The sequence below is a fragment of the Hakea prostrata genome, chromosome 3 (genome assembly GCF_041222555.1).
Source record: "Hakea prostrata isolate BN-2017 chromosome 3, UWA_Hpros_2, whole genome shotgun sequence".
Lineage (NCBI taxonomy): Eukaryota > Viridiplantae > Streptophyta > Magnoliopsida > Proteales > Proteaceae > Hakea > Hakea prostrata.
In genome coordinates, this window is record NC_142602.1 from 17,259,349 (window position 1) to 17,283,368 (window position 24,020).

Here is a 24,020-nt window from a genome sequence, read left to right on the forward strand (position 1 = left end):
TAATGGAAGTATGAAACTTCACAACAAGGGGTTCAGTAATTACAGGAAAAGTCTAATACTAGATTAGTAATTTCAAAAGTGTAGAAAATAAAGTAGTAATTATACAATAATACATGGGATAATAGTAATTATAAATTTATGATATACTTTTTAATATGAGATTTATCTAGATTAGTTTAATTTTTTATTTCCTAATAATTATGAGGTTCATCTGTATTAACTTAGGCACATCTTGAAAAATTCGAATCCAGATCATCACCCAATCAGGGATGCTCCTTGATGGTTTTACCACCACAAATTCGGTGGGACCTACAGGTAAAAAAAAAAAATCCCATCACCCAACCCATGGGTCCCCCTGTATTTATGATGGTAAAACTGTCGGAGAGCACAAAGTGCTACCGTGACAGGTAGCTGATCCGGACCGAAAAATTCATTTTTCCTTGAGCCAGAATTATATATATATATATATATATATTATATAAAACTATCTAAAAACTCTGTTGCCCGGAAACTATTTACCAAAAAGGTTGCATTTGAAAGTTTGGTATGAAGTCGGAGTCAATCTATACAAAGTACAGCTAATTTTGAGAGCGTGTTGACCCCACCATGGACACGGAATACCACCTCTTCCCGCCATTCGGCTCTTCCTCACCGACAATGAAATCTCAACTGAAACAAGCCAAAGCTTCATTTTTCAAGCCGTTTTTCTCATTAGATGCTAATCCAACGCTTCATCTACTCCATCTCTCCGCTTTAGAATATCCTTCGTGTAAAGGTAGTGCACACTGCTCTTACGGCTTACGCCGATTAATACTCCACGTCGACGCCTGGAGAAGCTGACTTTAGTCAGTCTGTGATGCGTACTGCGCACTCCGCGTAAATTAAACACAGGAATAGAAATAGAAATAGAAATTGAAATTGAAATAGACACACACTAGTAGCGTGTCCTTCCAAATTCCAAGCTCTCTTCTGACCATGAGTCCTGTCTGTCTCCAGCCTTTCTCTATATCCAAGCTCTCTTCTTTTTCGGTCGAGTAGTCCAAAAATCTCTCTTCCCTGCAGGTTCTCTCATGAGTGTCTGAAGCGTTAGTACTCGAACTAACCATAACTAAGGGCTTGTGGAGTTGCGGAGTTGCGGTCCCGCCGCCGTTCTATTTTGGTTTATCACTAAACTTCGTATCCACTGTGTTTCTTTCTGAATTTGAATATAATCGGAACTTGGAAGGTGAAATTTGGCAGTTGAGAAGGTGAATTAACAGACGAATTAGCGTACTATGGATCTACTGAAATGGGCAGAGGCAGTTTTGTGTCTTGAGTGAGAGTTATTAGGGTTACAGTAATGGCGCAGGAAGCAAGTCAGAGCTGGTACAGTGGGATATCATCTGATAACGTCAAGGGTTTGGTATTAGCAATGTCTTCCAGCGTCTTCATTGGTGCTAGCTTTATTATAAAGAAGAAGGGGTTGAAGAAAGCCGGGGCATCAGGAGTTAGGGCAGGTGAAACATCATCTAAACTTCTAAACTAAAGGGGAAAAGAAAAAAAAAACATAATTCATACTGAAGGCATCTTATATCTAGTTCTGAAAGTATGGGTTTGTGTTGTCGTTTACGTTTCTTTGGTAGTGGAAGGAATTTTCATGATGTGGGATGATATGGGCTCTCTCCCAATTGATGGGTTTCCTTAACGATTATCAGTGAGTTTATAATCTAGTATCATGTAGGTATCAGTAACCTGGTTTTGGTGCTGAATTTTGATCGTATTGGGGATTTTTTTTTGTAAAGTTAGCTTGCTGGGGGATCTACTGTTATTTTTGGCTCATTTGATGTGTCAATCAAGTCAAAGTGGGTATGAATTGCAAATATGTATGATCCAGAGAGAGGGCCCTCCTATCTGCTTTTTCATGATTTAAACCATCCGGTTTGTGATCCAATTCTGATTCCTGGGTTAGAAACTATTTAAGAGCATAATCAGATTATAGTCTAAGCTTAATTTCAGTACCTTATGGCCATGTTCTTTTGAGGTGCGGTGAAGTGCAATAATTTGGACTTGTACGTGTGGTTGACTGAAGGAATGGTAATATTTGTCTTTGGTTTGTTATGAAGCTGTTATCATCCTAGATCATGTTCCAATGAAGTGTGGTAATCATGTTAAATGGCCATACATTGGGTTGAGTTATATTCTTTCTTCAATTGCATGTAATGCAAAATGGGGTGGGTTTACTTTTGAGTTATGGTATCCGTGATATTATTTTTATTCGTTCCATGGGATCGGGAGCCACAAAAGAACATTGTTTCTTTATAGCCAGTTCACTGTGACATTTTAGAGATTTAGTGAAGTTACTAAATTAACTTCACTTTCATTTATGGTTGTTTAAGAGGGTTGATTTTAGTTTGACCTGTTTAGCAATGATGGATTTGGGCTTATATTTGCTTCCCCAGAGTATCTTAGCTTATGAGGTGTGACCAGCTGCTGCTTAAACATAACTCAATGTGTCACTAGTGATAGTGGAAATATGACTGTTATCAAGATGAATGCTTTGGCATCAAGTTCTTGTTGGTTTTATGTTTAGCCCTGTTTGAGCCAGATTTGAAGTGTTAGGACAGTGAAATTGCAATACCAAGGACAAAAAGGAAAAATGGAGAAAACAAAACCGGCTCACTTAGAGGAGTAGTTCATCGGTCTCCAAAACTCTTGTCTTGGTCTTTTAAATGTATAATCTGCTTTCTTTGATTCCTGAGAACCTGGTGCTTCTAAGAAGTTCCTTCTCAAATTCTTTGGCAGAGGGTGAATTTTCATTTCATGCAATTGCTATTGTATTAGTTGTCATGAGTTTGTCGGTGTGACAGTGTACAAAACATCTGTATTTATATGCACCATGATTGGTTACTTGCTCTTGTGCACATATCAACTTGTAAATATCCAAAATGACTTTTGTTGCTCTCCGAAGGATCATATTGGAAGTTAAAGCATTATTCTTTCCACAGGAGTCGGAGGCTATTCTTACTTATATGAACCGCTTTGGTGGCTGGGCATGATAACAAGTAAGTTTTCTTCATCATTTATCTTCAGCTATTAAAGATAAGGCTGTTTCTGTAATATATATCCTCATCTGGTTGACTTGGCATGCATATTTAATGTCATATGTTTGGTTTTTTCAGATTTAGAGAGGGCACTCTTAGATTATATGCCACTAAGACCTATCATTTCTAGTGTGGTTTGCATCAAAGTTGATGCCATCTAAATCGATTTGGTTAGTTATAGTATAAACGAGGTGCTAGAGTGACTGAATGAGTACATGAATAGAATAACAGAGCAACTGAAGCCAAAGTAAAAGTAGAAAGTTCTAAGAGTCTTTATTATGGTTCCATACAGAAACCAATGATGAAGAGTATGCTGCTAGTGGAAAGTGTATAGTGATTTCAGAATAAAAGAAAAAGTTCATTTAGTTAATCTTTTATGATAAGCTTGTTAGGATAATCCACCATTATATGTCATGCAGAGAATTGATTACGTAGACAATCAGTTATGCAGAAAGTTGCTTTTGGCAGACTGAGCATTAGATCAATTGTGCACACTATGTTAACCCATGTGTCAAGTTTCCAACTCAAATCTGATCAAATGCCCCCCATTATCCCTCTCTGAATTCCTCAGTCCTTCACTGATCCATTAATGTCCATGAACCCCTTGCAGTCGCTAGACTTTCGAATTTTTGATTTTCTAATTGGTGAACTCTGACAGGGCTGAAACCTGACATATAGGAAGGGAACCTTAGGGACTACCAGTTCAAATAATATGGGGTCTGTCTAGTCTGCCATGTGGTATATCTTGGGGCGATCCTGTAAACCTTATTAGAACAGGCCAAACTGCATAACTTTGCCCTTTCATATAAAGAGGAGAGAAGAATCAGAGGAAACTCACAAAAAGAGTATATACAAAAGAGTGAAACTGAAAAGACACTAAAATGGGAGTGCAGGGATTTTTATTGTTAGTACCTATATCCTTATATGTTCCATGCCCTAAGCTAGATTTCTCCATAACTGTCAAAGTTGAAATATCAGCCATTTTCCCCGCTTAAATCTTCACATTTTCATTTAAAAGAATGGATTTGACTGAATCTTTCCAATCTATAGATTACATTGTGGACAACATATTAAAAATAAATTAGAATGTCAACAGAGCTATCATATGCTGGATATCTTGGCCACATTAAGGCTTTTTATTACTTTTATATGACAGAAGATAAGATTCAAATGTTAGTAGGCTTCGAAAAACTTAATTCCGATGAGTAAGTAGTAACTTGTAATTGGTAACCAGAGTTCCTAATATGACTCATAAAAGGGGAAATTACAAATTGTTAATTCAAAATTTTAGGATACTATTTTTTCTTTTCTTTTCAATTTTCTATCAATTACTTACTCAGAGTACTTCGAAATGAAGTTGCTGCGGTGGTTTTCAATTTCAATATTTTTTTAGATGTTAAAACCAACTTTGAGGCTGAATTGGAAACTTTCATTCACGGATTACGTTGGGCAAGACATTTACAAATTACAAAGCTTTGGGTAGAAAGTGATTCAAAAAAACTGTGGTGACTTTAATACAACAGAAGAAATACCTTGGTATATCTTTCATATGTGGAGAGAGTTACAAGAATATTTGTTGACTATAGATTGGAAGATTCCATATTGCTATCGTGAAACTAATACAGTGGCAGATTTTTTGGCAAATTCGGCAGCTAGGACAGGAACTTCTGATATTAACATTCCTTGGTCAGCTTCAATCCTTAATGAACTTGATGTGGATGCCTCTAGACGTCCTAGATTTTGTTTTATGAGTTAGTGGTTTTCTAATATGAGTAGGAACCAGTGTGGAAGGGTGTATTGGGGGCAACAGTTGTTGCGGGTAAAGGAGGTTGGTTCTTTTTAAGGTATTAATTGATGTATTTTTAATATTTCTTCTTCGCTTAATATAATGATCCTTTTAGCGAAAAAACTTACTCAGAGTACTTGAACTCACAGTTTACTGAAAATGGTTTAAATAATAATTTAATCCCATTACTTCACAAATGAAAATAACTTAAAAGCAAACTTAACTAAATATTAGGCTGGCCTGGTTGTGACTTCGTCTTGTAGAAGTCGGTCACTTTGCTATTTATAATGCAACCTGCGGTCCCAAAACAATAGTTTTGGCTTGAGTCCCACATAAATAGTGCACGTCTCAAACTTTAAATATATTGGCAATTCAGAGACTATCAAGACATATCAGGCCCTTAAAATATTGGCAATTCTGAGAGTCTTGGGGGTTGGTTCACAACTGCCAAGTTGCATCATACTTAAGCTGTGTAATGGTGACTCTGTATATACATGGGCCTAAAGTAAGAATAAAATGGGATTAAATTATAAGAGGGCAATCAGGAAAACAAGTGGGAAAAATACAAAAATAAAGAGACAATGGGAGTTGGGGGGGGGGCAAGGTTGGAATAAATGAGCACAAGGTTACTGATGGAATGTAAGCAAACAAACCACCTTAATGAATTAGGGCATAGTGGAAATTTCTCAATGTATAAAAACTCAATGCCTTTTGTTGTTCATTTTTTTATGTAACCTTGCTACCACCTAGGTCCTTCACTTCGAATTTAGTCCCCAAAAAGGTCACTCCCAGTGATAAGTCATAACTATGTCATCCATTTCAACAATCGGAATAGTAAAAACAAGATAGGCTAATGACCAGGGTGACCCAAGGCAATTTCAATTGGCGAGCCAACCACGAGAACGAAAGCCCTTGGCTAGAGAAAAAAGGCGTCTGACCTATAGGAAATGTCACCCATGCATAAGTGAGGTACACAAGGGCCACTGGCAAGAGAGATTGAAGGCATGCCAGCCTGGAAGTGATTCGCTGTGAAACGGAACTTGCCCTCTTAGGTACTTCATTCAGAAATGAGGTACACAAGAGCCGCTGGCACATCGAAGCCAGCCTGGGAAGTGATCTGCCAAGTCAAGTTTTTCCAGCGGCCTAATGAGTAAGCAACCCCTTCCTGTCGAGTTTGCCAGGACTTTAACCGGAATAAGTACCTCTGGCCTGCCATGGCTATACTAACGACGCGGCTCCATACCTCTTCCAGTCCGTGTAGCTCACTGGACTTGATGCAACTTGAAATCCGGTTCAAGCCATGTTTGGATTGAATTCGCCAGCAGATTAATATACCATTCGAACGCCGTGTCCGAGAGTGAATTGGCGAAAGCCTCATCTTTAGTTTTTTTTCATTGGCCCCGGCTTCTCCACATTGAACAGTGAACCATCCGATGTGTTCAACCGTGGACTGGTTGGTTTCCCCTGAAAAATATGCTGGCTTGTCTGTTTTATAAATAGAGTATGATCAATATTGTTCTGTTTATACCACAATAGGTGCTGTTGCCTTATGAGCAGATTGAACCATGCGTTGATCTAACATACAAGGCTCTCTGCAAACAGCAGGCCTTTTGTTGTGTTTTAGAGGCAGAAAATTCAAGTGCGATTTCCATATACTTCTTCAATCTTCTGTTGATGAAATGCATTATTTACATTGAGTTGTTGGTGATCCCTTCCTTGGTCAGCAGCACATTAAATGATTGCCTTGATAGTGTTCTCTTGGTAACTATGGCTAACGTTCTTAGATAATCAATCACCTAAGTTTGGGTGAAGCGTGTAGCCACTGGCTATACCTTGTATCTTTCTACAGATCAGTAGTGTTCATCTTGGCAACTGTGGCAAACGTTCTTTGATAAATCACACAAGTTTGGGTAAAGCCTGATGTAGCCTCACTGGGATGAGGATCGAAAAATCAAAGATCAGAACTGTTTTGTTACATGCATTAGGTTGTGTATTTATAGCCTTTATTCGAAAGATTCCTACTAGGACTGAACCTCAAAAGAAAAAACTATGAGTAGTGCTATTTTAAATAGAACTCCTAACTAAAATAGGACTGCTACTTAACATAGACTGACTCGAATAACAAACCCGAAACAGAATTAGACTCCTAATAAAATTCTGAATGTAAATCGGAGGAATTGGATTGCCCAAAATGACGCTGTCGAACCATGCTGCTTGGCAGTGCCTTGGCTGCTGGTGCTGTGTCAAAGCCTCTAGTCCCTAGTCATGCTTGTACCTTTCTACAGATCCATCAGTCTTGTGTTTCAGAACAAAATCCTATGCAACCCATGGGATTCTTTCTTGGAGAAAGAGGAACTAAATCCCAAGTGTCATCTCATATGTTCATTCATAGCTTCTTTCCACCTCAAATATGGTAATGCCTCTTGCCATGGGATAGGAATAGCAAAACAGTGCAAACAGGAAACAGAAGAATGGGATGGAGAAAGGGAGCAATGTGAAACAAAGTTAGAAATAGGATGCTTAGTACATGTTCTTTGTGAACACCAACATCAATGGGTAAGTTGAGTAGGATAAAAAAGCCTTACTTGGAGGAGAACTTGGAACAAGTATGCCAATTGTGTGGGAGCAGTGTGGTGGTTCTTTTATGCCTTGTTCCCCAAGAAAAGGTCTTCAAGGTATTGGGTTGCTCCTCAGGCTCCCCCAAAAGTAAAGACTGTTCTTCCGTCCCATGAAATTAAGGGTGCTGTTGCTCTGTTTAGTTATAGTAACTTAAAAGTTCTATGTATGCGTCTTCAGCAAAAACATCCACCAATGCTTGATAAGAGGCACCTCTTTACTTACAGACTTCCCATGAAGAGGTTCTTGGTTAGATAATTTTTGGATAATTGAAATACTACGTACATGGTTACCACTCCTAAGGCAAATGGATGATGACACTTAAAACTCTCTTGGATGTCACGGTAAACCAAGAAACTGCACTGAAGTTCCTTGCAATCAAAGTTCCCACTAACATGAGGATTTCTGGCAAAACCTGCTCCTCCAAATACTTTGGGATGCACTACAAGTTTCTAGATGAATAGATATGAGAGAAGTTCAACAAATGTCTCACAGTTCAGTTAGTTTGTTTGCAGCAGTGGAAACATAGTAAAAAAAAATATGATAATAGTAATGGACATGAAGAAGGAATAAGGGAGTCAGGAATGGTTGTACCTGAGATGTAAAGGTGGAGGAGATGGAAGTAAGCACAAAGAAACAAGAGGAAGAAGTCAGACACAACTCACAACTCACAACTCACAACTCTGAAGTCTGAAGGTGACTCAACTCTAAAACTTCATTGTTGGATTACATGCATGTATAAGATTAAAAAAAAAATAAAATAAAATAAATTATAGTGATAGAACTCAATTAGGAAACTAATACTAAGCAGGGGTCCTACATGCCCACTTCCTTGATATAAAACAAAAGATTACAATATCATACCGTACCTACATTACTGACCTCAGATCCTCCTGGTTTGGATCTGATTTTCCTTGTTCTAGATTTTTGGTTTGGGTCATGCTAGTCTGTTCACCATATCGCTAGTGCAGCAGTTTGACGCTTCAGAATGTTGCTTTCCTTCATAGTTTTATCTTTGCATTGTTATGTCATTGAAACTGTCATTACATTGTTATGTCATTGAAACTGCATTGTTATCTTTGCATTGTTATGTCATTACTTTGGATGTTAACATTGGATATTGAGTACTTCAAAGCGGATTATGTTAATTTTCCTTTACATATTTCATGATCTCTATTGATATTAAGGTTACTAATTCTAGCTACCATGGCTACAGTGATTGTTGGGGAAATTGCTAACTTTGCAGCGTATGCATTTGCACCGGCAATCCTTGTTACTCCTCTTGGTGCACTCAGCATCATCATCAGGCATGTGGCAAAGACATGTAACAATGCATATATTCATCTAATTATGAGTGCTGATGATGTTCACATTATCTTGCAGTGCTGTACTTGCACATATTATCTTACGGGAGAAGCTACATATTTTTGGTATTCTTGGTTGTATTCTGTGTGTTGTGGGGTCAACGACTATTGTTTTACATGCTCCTCAAGAACGTGAAATTGAATCTGTGGCACAAGTATGGGATCTTGCTACTGAGCCAGGTATTTTCAATTTGTGACCTATAATTTCTCACGATTCTGATGATTTTTCAATGTAGATATGCAAAAAATAGGAATTTTGACTCTGATAGCAGTTTTGCATGTCTTCTGCAGGTTTTCTTTTTTATGCTGCTTTAGTATTGGCGGCAGTTTTTGTACTTATCGTCCATGTTATCCCACAGTATGGCCAAACACATATCCTGGTCTATATTGGGGTTTGTTCACTTGTGGGTTCTCTAACGGTATGCATCTGATGGTTGCATCCTTCAAAATTGTTTGTGTTTCCTGATCCTGGTGGATGTTACCAAGTCCTATTGAAAATGTGGTATGTTCCTGACAGGTCATGAGTGTTAAAGCATTAGGAATCGCTTTGAAGTTGACGTTCTCAGGAATGAATCAGCTGATATATCCTCAAACCTGGGTGTTTACCATTGTCGTAGCCACATGTGTGATTACTCAACTGAACTATTTGAACAAGGTAATGTTTTTTCATGCATATTTGTACTTTATGATGGTTCCTATGGCGACAATTAACATTTCTAGAATCTTGAGCACCATATGTCCCATGATTATGATTTTTCATTCAGAACTTTTGAGCACTGCACCTGTTTTGCCAAGGAGATCAGGTTGATCTTGTTAATAAGCTCATGCATGGAGTGCCATTTGAAGTTGGATAAATTGCTTCTTTGATCTCAAAATAATTTTTTTGGAGTCTTATTTTTTTCTTCAATAAAGTTGCAATTGATTCTAAATTGAGTTCATGAGGCATTATGGTTTGGAGGATATCATGTTCTCAGATTCAGAATTAATTTGGCTTAGGGGGTTCAAGAATAAGGATGTGAGATAGTTGATGCAGTGAAAAGGTGGTGTTTCCTGAAGTATGTGGATTAGAGTCAATATGTCCTCATTTTCACCTCCATCTTATTTCCTTAAAAATGTCAAACCTGGAGTCTTTTAAGTTATATTCACATACTGTTTCCTTTCTGAGTCCTTTATTATTTCTTATGTTCCATCTCTTTTGCCATTTTACTGTTATCACTGGTGCAAACAGTAAGCTCAATTCCGTCCTTGTTAGGTTATTTAACATTCTTGAGGTATTCTTAGGCTCTTTGTAATTCTAATTTTCAGTATCTTCACTAATATTTTCCAAATTGATACCCTGTGTATGCTAAGAGCTGTACGTGTAATATAATTGTTTCAACCTTTGTGGTAAATAAAATAGCAAAAGATGTTTAAGGGAGTTGATGAATTTGTCCATTTGATAGCTGAACGCTATTTTGTGGTGGAAAATGCCTGGCTTTTCTCCGTTCTACTAAGAAGTTGTATCTGGAAATTAAAATGTTTGTTTATGTTTTTAACGTGATAGTGAATTGTAATTGCGCATTTGTGCTCTAGGTTTCCTTGTTGCTCACTTTTGTTTGCACCTTAACTGTTGCAGTTGAGAAAACATTTTATATTTTTTCCTTGCATATTTTACTCTTTGTTATTGGTAAATATCTAGCATATCTGGAATCAGGATATTAAGAAATATATTTTTCTTGCATATCTTCAGCAGGAATTTGAAGCATCATGTTTCTGCTTCATTTTTATTTTTTGGAAGGGCGCTTGCTAGATGATGTTGAACAATACCACAAAATTAAAACAGTATATACCAGGAATATATGTTTCAATCAGGACTGGTCCATTAGTACAGCTAGTTTTTTTGCTTATAGGTTTGGTAACTAATCACATATCCACTGGAGGAAAAATCCTACAAACCTAGTTCCAGTAGCTAGTAATTAAACAAGCAAGAAATCTTAAATCCTGCTTATTACTGCTAACTTTCCTTTGATGTCTTTGATCTTGACATCCTAATCACATGTAATTCTGATGCCTCAATGCACGTGATACTTGACAATCTGTGCACACAAGACTTTGGTTTTCTATTTGGAATTTCTTTCATTAATTTCTTATTATTTGTGGTTAAAACAAATTCCAATTTTGTATATTGCAGGCACTCGATACTTTCAACACTGCAGTTGTATCACCCATCTATTATGTGATGTTTACATCATTAACTATTGTGGCCAGTGTGATAATGTTTAAGGTAACAATGGCTGCTTTGAAGTACATCAATATTTGTCTATTTTTGTATCTACTAAACTTTCCATATAATAACTGAGAAGGTTTAGATCATGCATGTCAAACAGTTAACATCTTTATTTTTGTTCAAACATAAGATAGCGTGGAATACTCTGGCCACTTCAATGGATCCATTGCAGCATAAAAATCTAGCCAAACTTTTAAGAGAGAACTTGTCAAACAGTTAATGGACAGAATAATAATTGCACAAGTAAATCAAAGAAAATAATCTGCACAAGGCTGAAGATCAGAATATGACCTCGGAAGACAAGAGAAGAAGATAGAGAACTGCAGAGAGGTATGGACGGTGTCTTTCACCTAAAACTTGACCAACATCTCATCAGTCCTCGTGCCAGCTCACGAAGGTAGCTCTTGCTCTTGTGTGAGCATGCTGCATCACACACACAAATGACAACCAGACCTATAGTTGGGCAATCCCTTGTTCCTTTTCGTAATCTTGCAACTATACAAGAAGATAGTAACTCTTCATGCAAAAGCAAGTTTAATAGAAAACAAGATAGTAGGCTTCTAGACTTGCTTCAAAACAGAAACTAACCGCTTATTCCTGTAAAGGCCTCAATTTCTTAATATTAAAGAATTAATCCATCACAGAGGAAAAATGCATTCCAAAAGGCCAACATGGTGCAGTGGACATTCAAAAAGCTAATAACCATAGGTTCAGTTTAACCCAACTAACTGAACGAGTTACAAAGCAGCAGGCCATCTTTTCTTCGTGCTGAAATTCTGACAGCAAGTATTGTTACTGGCCTTCATTTATGAACCCCATGAGTATGTCTGCAGTATGCTTAATAGCAATATGCCCGTCAATGGTTGGAGACATATTGGGAATTACCAATGAGTTCAACAAAGTATGATTTGGATGCTACTTTTTGGATAATTTTCCATCTTGGATTCTTGATTTTATTTTACTCATCCATTGATTCCTTTCAATTTGATGTTTTGAAGACCTTGTTCTGAAATTTGGTATTGAATATAACTTTGAATATGACAAAAAATTTACTGGCCCTTTCACCTATTCAGGATTGGGATCGGCAAAATGCAACTCAGATTGTCACAGAAATGTGTGGGTTTGTGACTATTCTATCTGGGACATTTCTACTTCACAAAACCAAGGACATGGCTGATGGTATGTGTTCTTCTTTTTTGCCTAGTTATGCTCATGGGGAAATGGTAACTGTAATTGGCCTCGAAACAAGTAGAGCTTAAATGCCTTTTTAACTTTTGTTTTCTTTTGCAACAACACATCTTCTCTTTAGCAACTTGTGATTTATAATCTGGTGTGCATAAGAGGTGAAAATCATCCCAGAAACGTGAATAGCAACTATAACTGGTGCTTTTTTGTCATCTGTGAATTCTCCAGCTTGAGTACTAGTGTTCTTTCCTTTCCTCTCTTGCTGGTTACCTTCTTTTATTTACTTGCGATCTAGACTCCAGTCTCTCTTTCACATTGAGGAAGATCAAAAGATGCTCCATTGCTGTCAAAGGCCACCACGGGGTGCTTTGGCTATCAATGGAGCATGAAACTGTTGCATAACTGTCTGCCCCTCAAAGATTAACAGAAGAGTGGAGGTGAAGGAAGCTAGGTAGTTGAAGTACAAACTTGAGGTTCTTCTTTGCATCTCAACCCACTTCTAGGGGTGTAAATGGACCGGATTCGGATCGGATAGTGGTAATACCATATCCGCATCCTATTATATTCGGACGGATTCGGATAATATCTTATCGGTTTTCAGACGGATTCAGATGAATTCGGATGATAATCGGATAGTTATTTTCTTAAGTAAATTCTTCTAAATGGGTATGAATACAAATTGAATACAAGTTTTCGACTACCTGTTTACATCTTTACCATTTTATTTGTGAGAGCTAAGTTTGAAATTTAAGAATTTAACAACTTTGGTAGCTATTTTAGTAAAAAATCTAGAAAAGTAGTCACATATCACATGTCAAAATTTTATAAAAATAAGAAAAGTAAATCTAAATAAGTAATTTAATCGGATAATTTTATCGAATAATTTTATCGAACGGATAATAATCGGTAAGAAGGGTATACCATATCCGCATCTTATTAGTAATCGAACAAATTCGGATACCCCTAAACGGACGCGGATGCGAATTTGGAAGCGGATTTCGGTTATCCATTTACACCCTTAGGCCGCTTCCTTGTCCCTCCTCCCCCATCTCTCTCTCTCTTCCTTATTTTAATGTTAGGGTGTTTGGTTTCCCCCCTTATTTGGTCACCATGGGAACTTTGGCTAGCTTATAAACTTATCCACTTTAGAGGTGGCTAGGGCTAAAATTTCGCCTATTCGTTTGTTATTAATTTGGACTTGATTTTATGCTCTATATAACAATACCGTTGTTGCATGCTCTTACAGGTCCCTCAACCTCCTTCCGCCTTTCTAAGCTTTCAGAAGTGGATGATTATGATCCTGAAGGCATCCCACTCAAGTCACCGGAATCCTAACGGTTGCCATATTGCTTAATTTGTTCTGCTATCTTTCATACTTTTTTCAGGGAGCGACTGAATGTCACCAATCTTTTGCTTCATCAAATATTTGATGCACAGCCAGCATATTTTATAGAGAAGAACAGGAGGATCTTTTGGATCAAAATGAAATGATAGCTTTTCCTAAAGGGCCGCATGCTCCAATTCCTTTCCTCAATGATGCTTGCAAGGGATTTCAGCAGATGTAAGTGATAAATAGTGTATTTTAGAATCAAAATTCAATGAAATCAGTGATATTTGCACATAGAATAGAGAGAGTTTGTTGGTGAACGTCCAATATATGTAGTGATTCATTTATTTTGTAGGATATGATACTCAAAATGGCATTATTGTTGATGAGATGCTAGCAGTACAGTTGATTCAGACTTTATTTGTTAAATTTATGGCAAGTCATTTTGCTAATGGCCAATGTGAATGAATTCCACTTGATATTATTGTCTATGTTTAGCACTTCAGCTAATTATGACATTTCACTGAGGCAGAAAACAACTCAGCTCCAACTTGGTAGGGTTGACAGAAACTATTTTATTTTTCCAGATTCTATAAATTTGATGGTGCTTATCTGTTTCACTAGATTCGTAATGTTAACCAGAGGTTCAAGATATGGTGAGGCTTAAAAGAGTTGTACCAGTACTACTCCACTTCCATTGAGTTGGTTTTGTAATGACTTAACAAGCCCCACTTACTGGGTTAGGGTTTTATGGGTTTTATTTTCATCCCTTGTTAGATATGTACATCACGAAAATAAAGATGTCCACAAAGACCCAGCTGGAACCTACCAACAAATTTAGAAAGACATTGTTTCTTGGATTGTACATTTTATCTTTCAATGACTGCAGGTGCAATGTTTGAAGGCACTCTTTTTTTATATTGTGTGGAAGAAATAGATGGAAACCAGAGAATGTGATTCACACAATTGCATCCTCCTTACAAAGATGGAGTAAGGATTGAATATGCGTTTTGCTTAGCTTGGTTTACAAACCAAAGTGAAGTCTTTTGAGCTGCAAGCCCTCCTCCGTCATTTTTCCGCATTTTGAATCTGTCTTGGTCTTCCACATGTTTACCAGAATCTCGTCGCACACGTATGTACACATGCCCATCAGTCACATCCAAATATATTTTTTTCTGTCTTCTCAATTTTGCCTTTCCTATTTTCTATCTCAGTTTACCTTTATAACTTGGGTGTGAACAAGGGGCAGTTCTTTCCAGTGTTTGGGCCCAAGGATATCTTAACACATGCTGGAAGGGAGATCTTGATTAAATCTGCAGCCCAACATTTAGCCAATTACTGTGGAATGGATTTTAAAATCATAAATTGCCGAAGTTGACTCACAACAAAATGAGGAAACAATTAGCCAATTTTTCCTGGGGAGGTGATGGTTGAATCCACGTCTGTTCATTGGCTATCTTGGAGCAAGTTAACACACAACAAAGTAGGAGGAGGAATTGGGTTGAGGGAACTAGAGCTTTAAAACCTCACTTTTCTCCCTAAGGCTGCCTGGAGGTTATACAGTAACCCAGATTGATTGTGAGTGGGCAAAGTTTCTGAAGGCAATTTATTTCCCTGAATGAGATGTTTTGGATGCTGCACAAGGACACTCACCTTGGTGGGGTTGGAGTAAGTGTATGGGAAGGACTGCAGGTGATTAAGCAAAGCTTAATCTGGAGAGTAGGTGATGGGAGGGATGTCTTAATCGATGGGAACTTGGGAATTAATGAAGGCAAGGTGCAACCAATGCATACTGTTTTCCCTCCAATCAACACAGTAGCAGACCTTGCAAATGAGAGTGTTGGATAGTGGAGAAGAGAATTAATCCAGAATGCATTCTTGTCTTGGAGGGTAATGCAATTTCATCTACCGGCATTTACTAGATAAGATGGCCTCATTTTTAGGGAGCAGCCAGAGATGGAAAATTCTTTGTGAAATTAGTCTACCTAATGCTTAAATAGGAAAAAGGGAGAAATTTGAAGCATCTCAAGCATCTTCATTGTCTGCAAGGACTGAACCTGCGACCTCTTCATTAAGAGGAGGTATGGGTCTTACTAGTCGACCAACCCTACATTGACAATTGTTCTTAATAAGTTGCAACAATTTCTTTGTGTTTTCAAATATTTGATAGAATGACCGAATATTTATTGGAGGAAATCAAAAGTAAGGTGAAAAGATCCACACAAAGACCAACTATTTGGTTACTTGTTTGGCCAAACCTTTTGGTCCTCCCTAACCTTAAAAGAAAAATTCAAACTTTTAACTAAATACTATAAGGAATTGGTCTTTCCCACATAAACATATCTATCTTTATCTTTAATCGAATCATATGTCACACATATCAAATAGAGTCTAATTTTATCACTTCCAAATCAAGTCAAGAAATGTAATTGGACAAATATATTCAGAGAATAAAATGTTCAATTTCTATAAACCCCAAGAAATTGGCTCAATTGACAAAGGTTAACACCACATGAATAAGAATTACAAGGAATTGACTCAGTTGATAAATACCACTCCCTCATAATAAGAATCAAGAGTTAAAATATCTTTAGGGCTTCACAACCACCATACCTATAGTCCAACCAGTATATTGTTAGGATTTTGAATCTCCTTAAATGCACATTTTAATGATTATCCGTAGACTTCATTTTCTAATGGTTGTTGGAATTTTAAATCCCCTAAATGCACATTTTCAAATGCAATTTTGATGATTATCCATACATACCACTTTGAGTCTGGATTTGCAGCCCGTCAGGTGGCACTCTGTGCTCCCTGATGGCGCTCCCCTGACGGGTTTTTCACCACAAAAACATGTGGGATCCACAAGGATTGGTGATGTTTTTATTTTTATTTTTATGTTTTATGATTTTTACCCTATGGGCCGCTCCCACATGTTTTTGTGGTGAAAAACCTGTCGGGGAGCACAGAGCGCTCCCTTAACCGGGTGCAGATCCGAACTCACTACCAATTTCTACATTTATTGCAGGAAGCTACATACCATTTACCGAGCCAATATGTTTACATCAATGTTTTTCTTTTTTGGGAAAAGTTTACAACGGTGTTTATGTAACAACCAATTTGAATCTCCCTAAATGCACAGCTAAGGAATTTAAACTTCCTTAAATGCACACTTTAATGATCATCCATACATTCTTTTGGCCAGTTGTTCGTACATAATTACTTTATATACATATATCATATTATCATTCTACTATTATAAAAGTATGAATTTAAGGGACACGGTTACATTTCGTTTCTTTCCAATACCCCTCTGTATTCAATCAACAAGACATTTGTACTTGTAACAAATGATGTCTATAATGGTCAATTAAAATTCTTGAAATTATTTAAATCAATTTAATTTTCAATTTCTTTTCTTTTCATTTTTCAAAGAAACCATTAACAACCGAAGGAATATAAAGAGTTTCTCCCGAAAACCAATAAATGTTAATTGAGGAAGAAGAAACTGCATTAAAAACGTTTAATCAAATTATGCATCTAAAAGATAAACTTATTCCAAATTCTAACCTTAGTTATTAAATACCTTGTGCATTTGCACGTGACATTTTTACTAGAGTCGACCACGTCATCAAATTTCTATTCAACGGTCCTAATTAAAAACTCAAGGGGTATTATATGCAAATACAATTTTTTCTCACATTTTAAGGTTTCATTGTTTGTAAATTTACAGACTCAAGCATTGTCATGTATCCAACTCTTAAATCCCACTTTTTCAAAACTTCTCCTCCATTGTCTTTTTCTTTTAATCTTAACATTTGATTGGATCCGGACGTTTGGAAATGTATAAAGGTATTGTAAAATGATAATAAGTCCTTAGTTTGTTTTCTTAGATATTTTAGGAGAGCTGGATATAAGATGTCAATTTTTTTTGATTGACAAATGACATAGGTCAAATTCAAGGGTCCAAATGAGAATGACCTTGATGGTCAAATTCAAGGTCCAAATGGATATGAGTCAATTCTTATTGAATCTAACTATACACAACTAATTAGGTACCTTGATGGTGAAATCCAACCCCCAATGGTAGTGGAGCCCTTGATCCAAGATATTCATTACCTAATGGATAACTTCATACATTGTATCACTGCCTTTATCCCAAGGAGGTCTAATGTAATTGCAGATCTCTTAGCCAGGAAGGCCCTTTTGGTTTCGGCCCGAAAGAATGGCCGACTTCCACATCGTGGTTGGTGGACCTTTGTTCCCCCAGTCCCTGCCGGCAATGAATAACTTTGTTGTTTACCAAAAAAAAATTAAAAATGAGAATGACCCTAAAATTATTGTTCTTCGCGCAATCTTATCTCTTACAGTTTATCATCCAATCTTGTCTCTCAACGTGGTGCACCCTATACCCAAAATTATTGTCTGTTCACTTATACGTGCACGTAAATTATTCTGTTCACTTGGATGGTGTGAGACATAGAGATCGGTTGAGGGATGTAATCGAGGTGGAAATCCAAATCCTCTCTATATCTATCGAAGCAATTTATTCCATTTTCAGATCTTGTCTTTGCACCCCACTTCATAGCAAAAACCCTAACCTGCATTTAACATTCATGATCTCAAATCTTCTCTATCAATGAAACACTGAACTAACGGATCAACCATACAGCCCCATCAACTCCTCGATCAAATAGCTATCTAGCTAGCTAGCTAGAACTTAGTCATGGTGATCGTAAAGGCTTCTTACACAGTAACCCCTTCTGTACCCACTCCTTCAGGGAAACACCCCTTAACGGAATCCGACCAAATTCAGCCCTCAACCCATGCACCTACCATCTACTTTTATCGATCAACCACCGCCGACGCTGGTGCAACTTCCACCGACATTCAAACTTTGAGAGATTCTCTAAGCAGAGTTCTGGTTCAATACTACTCATTAGCCGGCCGGCTTCATTCTGTCGGCGGCGGTCGCCTTGAACTCGACTGCAATGCTGCCGGAGCTGAGCTCTTTGAAGCTGAATCTGAAGATTCTGTAGATGATTTCGGCGATTTCAGGCCCACGTTGGAGATTGAAGAATTGATTCCACGAGTTGATTACAATATTCCTACAAACGAACGACCATTGCTTCTCGTGCAGCTCACGAGATTCCGTTGCGGCGGCATTAGCATCGGCATAGCCATCTCACATACCATTGTCGACGGCGAATCTGCAATTCAGTTCGTGAATGCATGGGCGAAGGTGGCACGAGGTGAGAAGCTTCAGACTACGGTTTTCCTTGGCCGGACGATTTTGCACCAAAGTGAACCAGTATCTGCCCCGCGGTTCGACCATGTAGAGTTTAAACCACCTCCGGTCCTCCTCGGCCGGTCTGATGCGAGTGAAGAAAGGCGAAAGGAAACCGCGGTGGTAATGCTGAAGCTGACGAAAGAGGAAATAGAGAAGCTTAAGCGCAATGCAAACGAGGGTCGAACCCAGAAAACCGGTCGAGCCTTTAGCCGATACGAAGCGGTTGCAGGTCATATTTGGAGGTGCACATGCAAAGCACGGAGTCATGAACGTGAGCAGCTAACGAAATTGCGAGTGGCCGTTGATTGCCGGAATCGGTTAAACCCGCCACTTCCACAGGGGTATTTCGGGAATGCGGTATTTGTGGCGACGCCAATGAGTTTATCGGGCGAGTTGGTGGAGGAGCCGCTGGGTTATGCGTCGGCGAAGATTAGAGAAGCGGTGGAGAGAATGACGGATGAGTACGTAAAATCTATCATTGATTTTTTGAAAAGTCAAAAAGATCTGACGCCGTTCCGTACATCTTTCCATACGGTGGAGTGTACACAGGGGTCTTTCTATGGAAATCCCAATCTAGCGGTCACGAGTTGGGTGGGTTTACCGATCTACGATGCAGATTTTGGTTGGGGGAAACCCTTATATATGGGCCCTGGATCGCTTGGGTCTGATGGGAAGTCCTTTCTTATTCCTGACCGAGAGGGAGATGGATCCTTCATCGTAGCCCTACGTCTTCAGGTGGCCCACTTGGATCATTTCAAGAAATTTTTTTATGAGGATATCTAACAATGTTTCCTCGGATTTGCTTCTTTTTATTTTGCTTAGGTTTTTTTCTTTTGGGGTATTTTAGAATAAAGAAGATTTCCAGATTAGGGTTTGTCGAGTGCGTACAGGGCGATTCAGAATAGTTATGTCTAGTGTGATTGTTGTTATCTTATTTCTTGACTAATCAATATTTCAGATAGATGAGACAATGCTTCTTCAGACAATGCTTCATCAATTAAGTATGAGTTTGTTGTTAATCTTTGAGATGATATGAGTTTGTTCATCTTTATTGCTCCCCCAAATAAGTATGAGTTTGTTAACCTTTATTTCTCTCCTTCCTTTAAATTTTGATTTGTTTCGCTATTTTTTTCAGTTTTTTTTTCTTCCTAAAATATCACTATTTGACTAGAAAATAATTTTTAAAGATAAAATAATAGATATCAATGTTATTCATAATTACAAACTAACTCCTCAATTCCTATTTATTCTCTCATCTCTCCTCTTTTTGTTCTTATTTATTATTTTCTCTTTCTACAATTGTGACTAAAAATTTTAAAAAAATATATTCTCCATAATTAGGTATTGAAAATGTCATTTCTAATTAGAAATTAACTCGTCAATTTCTATTTATTTTCTCATCTTTTCTTTCTATTTATTCACTTCCCTTTCTATAATCGTGAGTTAAGGAAATTTTGAAAAAAAAAATCTACTATACAATTAAGTATTCTTTTTCTTTTTTAATTAATTAATTAATTTTTCTCTTTTTTTTTTTCATTTTTTGTTATTTTATTTTAGAGTCTTTATTTATATATATATATTTTAATTTTTTCTACAATTGGATTTTATATTGTAATAAGATAACTAACAACCATTGGTATGCATAGATAACTAATGACCAATAAAATGTCATTATCAATAATTTATCTATTTTTTTAAATATGTGTGGGTCCCATGAGAATATGTGGGTTATGATAAAATAATTTAGAAGTGGGACCCACGTGAATTCTACATGAACCTACATAATATGTGTGGTGAAAAAGCATTGGTGCTTCACCAATGGGGATGTGATTCTGATTTTGCCCCTACGTAACACATGATCTGGACTCTCATTTTTCGGTCCCCAATATTGAATCCTGATTCTGCCCTAGGTATACGTAACACATGATCTGGACTCTCATTTTTCGGTCCCCAATATCGAATCCTAATTCTGCCCCTAGGTGTACGTAACACAACATCTCCTGGTTAATGCCAATGCAAGGTTGGTTGAGTGGTAAGATTCATACTTCTCAGTGGAGAGGTTGTGGTTTCGACCCTAGCGAACGGCATTTTTAGTATTAAAAAAAACAAGTTCAAAAAAAAAATAAACATCTTCTTGTGGAGCCTTAGTCGTTTCTTGTTTTATTGATCTTCTTCACTAAAAGACCTACTGGTCATGATTGCTCCATGTATACAGTTTGACTGTAGGTGAGATACATTTAGGTTTATTGACTTTTTCATATTATTTATGATCAAGGGGCTTTGGCTATGCCCAAATGAAACCTCCTAACACTTAGAAAAATTATTAGGAATTTTCTAAGTAAGCAGAGGCTTCGACTATGCCCGAATGGGACCTCCCAACACTTAGAAAAATTATCAGGAATTTTCTAAGTAAGCAGAGGCTTCGATTATGCCCGAATGGGACCTCCCAACACTTAGAAAAATTATTAGGAATCTTCTAAGTAGAGGCTTTGGTTATGTCCGAATGAGACCTCCCAACACTTAGAAAAATTCTTAAGAATTTCCTAAGTAAAGGCTTTGGCTGTGCCCGAATGAAACCTCTTAATACTTAGACAATTTCTTAGTTATTAAAGCCCAATCAAGGATCTACCGAAGCATGATATTGAAGATAGAAATTCGATACAAGCAAGTAGGAAACACTAAGTATGAATAGAAGTATTCTATTTGTTTTACCAAAGGCCAGAGGGGGCCAACCCTTACAAAAAGAAGAAAAGTACAAAAAGCAGAATCGGCAACAATAAGAAAAAAAAATAATATAACAGTTTTTCGGAGTAGGAGTTTCCTTGTCGGGGCTTGACTTTGTTTGAGAGCAGGGGTCTCTTTGTTATAGCTGGATGTTGTTCGGGAGTTGGAGGATCAGGGAGATCATTTTCTTGGACAATTTCAACCTCGGGAGAAAGTGGGGGAGAGTCGTTGAGGTAGCCTTCGATATTCAGGTCTGTAGCTAGAGGGTCCACCTTCTGGAGGGCCCATTCGGGAGGGGGCAATTGGAGATCCTCAAACACCTTCGGGTGGCATACCTCTTGATGAGGGCTGGTGTCAAAGGATGGATTCAACTTCAAGATTGATTTCCATACATCGTTCTGGCCGTCCCGATAAGCCATCGTGTTGAGAGGAACCAACAACTCATTGAAGGGCTTGCTATTTAGATATTTCCGAACACAAGCCTTTCTTGCATTCATGGATATGTTCTCGGGCTCCGAAGGCGCTGCCCAATCCTATAGAGCTTCCTTTTCCTTCACCAAGCCCTCGATCTTCGCCTTAGACTCCCTTATAATGACTTGAAGCTTCCTTACCTCTTGATCGAGGTCGTGAATCCTCCGGATGGCCACGTCCAGGTAGCTTTCCCAAGCTTTTGGCTCTCCTCCTTGAACCGAGAAATCTCAGCTCCTCTCACCTTTATCTCCTCCTCCTACCACCTCGATTGGACGTTGAGACGACCAACTCAAAGAACAACTTCCATCTGCCTGTGGACGCTGTTCGCAATTACCCTGCAAAACAGAGATAAGGATTAGAGGTCGAGATCGGGAATTAAAGAACCCTTGTAATAAACAACAGGAAGCAAAAGTGGAGAGCTTACTTGACCAAGGAGTAAGCAAAAACCCTAACCTTCGACATTCATGACCTCAAATCTTCTCTATAAATGAAACACTTAACTAACGGATCAACCATACAACCCCATCAACTCCTCGATCAAATAGCTAGCTATCACCAAATCGTCTATAAATGACGCGATACGGTGAACTGACGGCTCAACCATATATCTCGGTTCTTTTAGGGCCTATTTGGTTACTTGAGTCTAAAGATTTTAAAAATCTAGAGATTTTAAATCTATAGATTTCAAATCTATAGAGTCATAGTTCATACAATTAACTGTTTGGTTGTAGAATAAAATCTATGAATTCATCCTTAAAAACTATTTGATCAACGTAATTTTTATGAATGCGCAAATACTTAGGGTTTTTATAGAAGCAATGAAATTTATGGATTTCACCCCATCCCCATAAATCTACAGATTCACGTTTTTAGTGTAAAATGATGAATCTTTAGATTTTATGAATGCAGAGATTTTCACAACCAAACAAGTATAAATCTCAGATTCATGAATCCTGAGATTTGAAATCTCTGGATTCACTAGGGCCGGTTTGGTTACATGTTTCTGGAGATTTCAAATCGATGGAGTTATAATTTATAAAATTAGATGTTGGTTGTGGAATGAAATCTGTGGATTCATCCTAAAAAACTATTTGATCGACGTGATTTTTGTGAATGTGCAAATGTATAGCTTTTTTGAAATATCTGGATTTCACCCCTTACCCATAAATCTACAGATTCACGTTTTTAGTATAAAAATGTGAATCTCTAGATTTCATAAGTCTAGAGATTTTTACAACCAAACATGTATAATTCTCAGATTCATGAATCTAGAGATTTGAAATCTCTAGATTCATGTAACCAAACAGGCCCTTATGGCTAATTTTCATTTGGACTCTCTTAAGTTTGACACAATTCATTTTTAGTCAAAAGAGATCACATTTGCATCTGCCTCTTCTGTGGTATCTAAAAAGACATTTTATCACTATTATGATCAAAATGCCCTTAAACCTCCAATGCAGGGTTGATAGAGTGGTAAAAACTCATACTTCTTAATGAAGAGATTATGGTTCGACCCTTGTAGATGGTCTAGATTCGACTATGTCATCAAATTTCTATTCAACGGTCCAGAATAAAAACTCAAGGGGTATTATATGCAAATGCAATTTTTTTTTTCACATTTTAAGGTTTCATAGTTTGTAAATTTACAAACTCAAGCCCCTATTATGCACCCGACTTTTAAATTCCACTTTTTCAAAACTTCTCCTCCACTCTGTATTCTTCTTTTAATCTTAACATTTGACTGGATCCAAACGTTTGGAAAGGTATAAGGGTATTGTGATCATAAAATGATAATATTTCCTTAGTTTGTCTTCTTAGATATTTTAGGATAGCTAGATGCAAGATGTCAATTTTTTTTTAGATTGAAAATGACATTGGGTCAAACTTCAATGGTTCAAATGAAAATTACGC

At 37.5% G+C, this 24,020-nt stretch overlaps 1 protein-coding gene and 1 pseudogene across 1 annotated transcript; both read left to right on the forward strand.

Annotated features, from left to right (window-relative positions):
- Positions 1-947: 947 nt before the first annotated feature.
- LOC149021276 (putative magnesium transporter NIPA4) lies at positions 948-14,164 on the forward strand. Its single transcript, XM_089149538.1, has 9 exons — positions 948-1,496; positions 2,985-3,041; positions 8,699-8,789; positions 8,866-9,026; positions 9,138-9,265; positions 9,364-9,501; positions 11,017-11,109; positions 12,186-12,291; positions 13,544-14,164. Exons 1-9 carry the CDS (start codon positions 1,340-1,342, stop codon positions 13,630-13,632), a joined length of 1,020 nt encoding a protein of 339 aa, XP_089005664.1. The 5' UTR covers positions 948-1,339; the 3' UTR covers positions 13,633-14,164.
- Positions 14,165-18,131: 3,967 nt separating this feature from the next.
- On the forward strand, positions 18,132-19,900 carry LOC149021277 (hydroxycinnamoyl-CoA:piscidic acid hydroxycinnamoyltransferase pseudogene; annotated as a pseudogene).
- Positions 19,901-24,020: the final 4,120 nt, after the last annotated feature.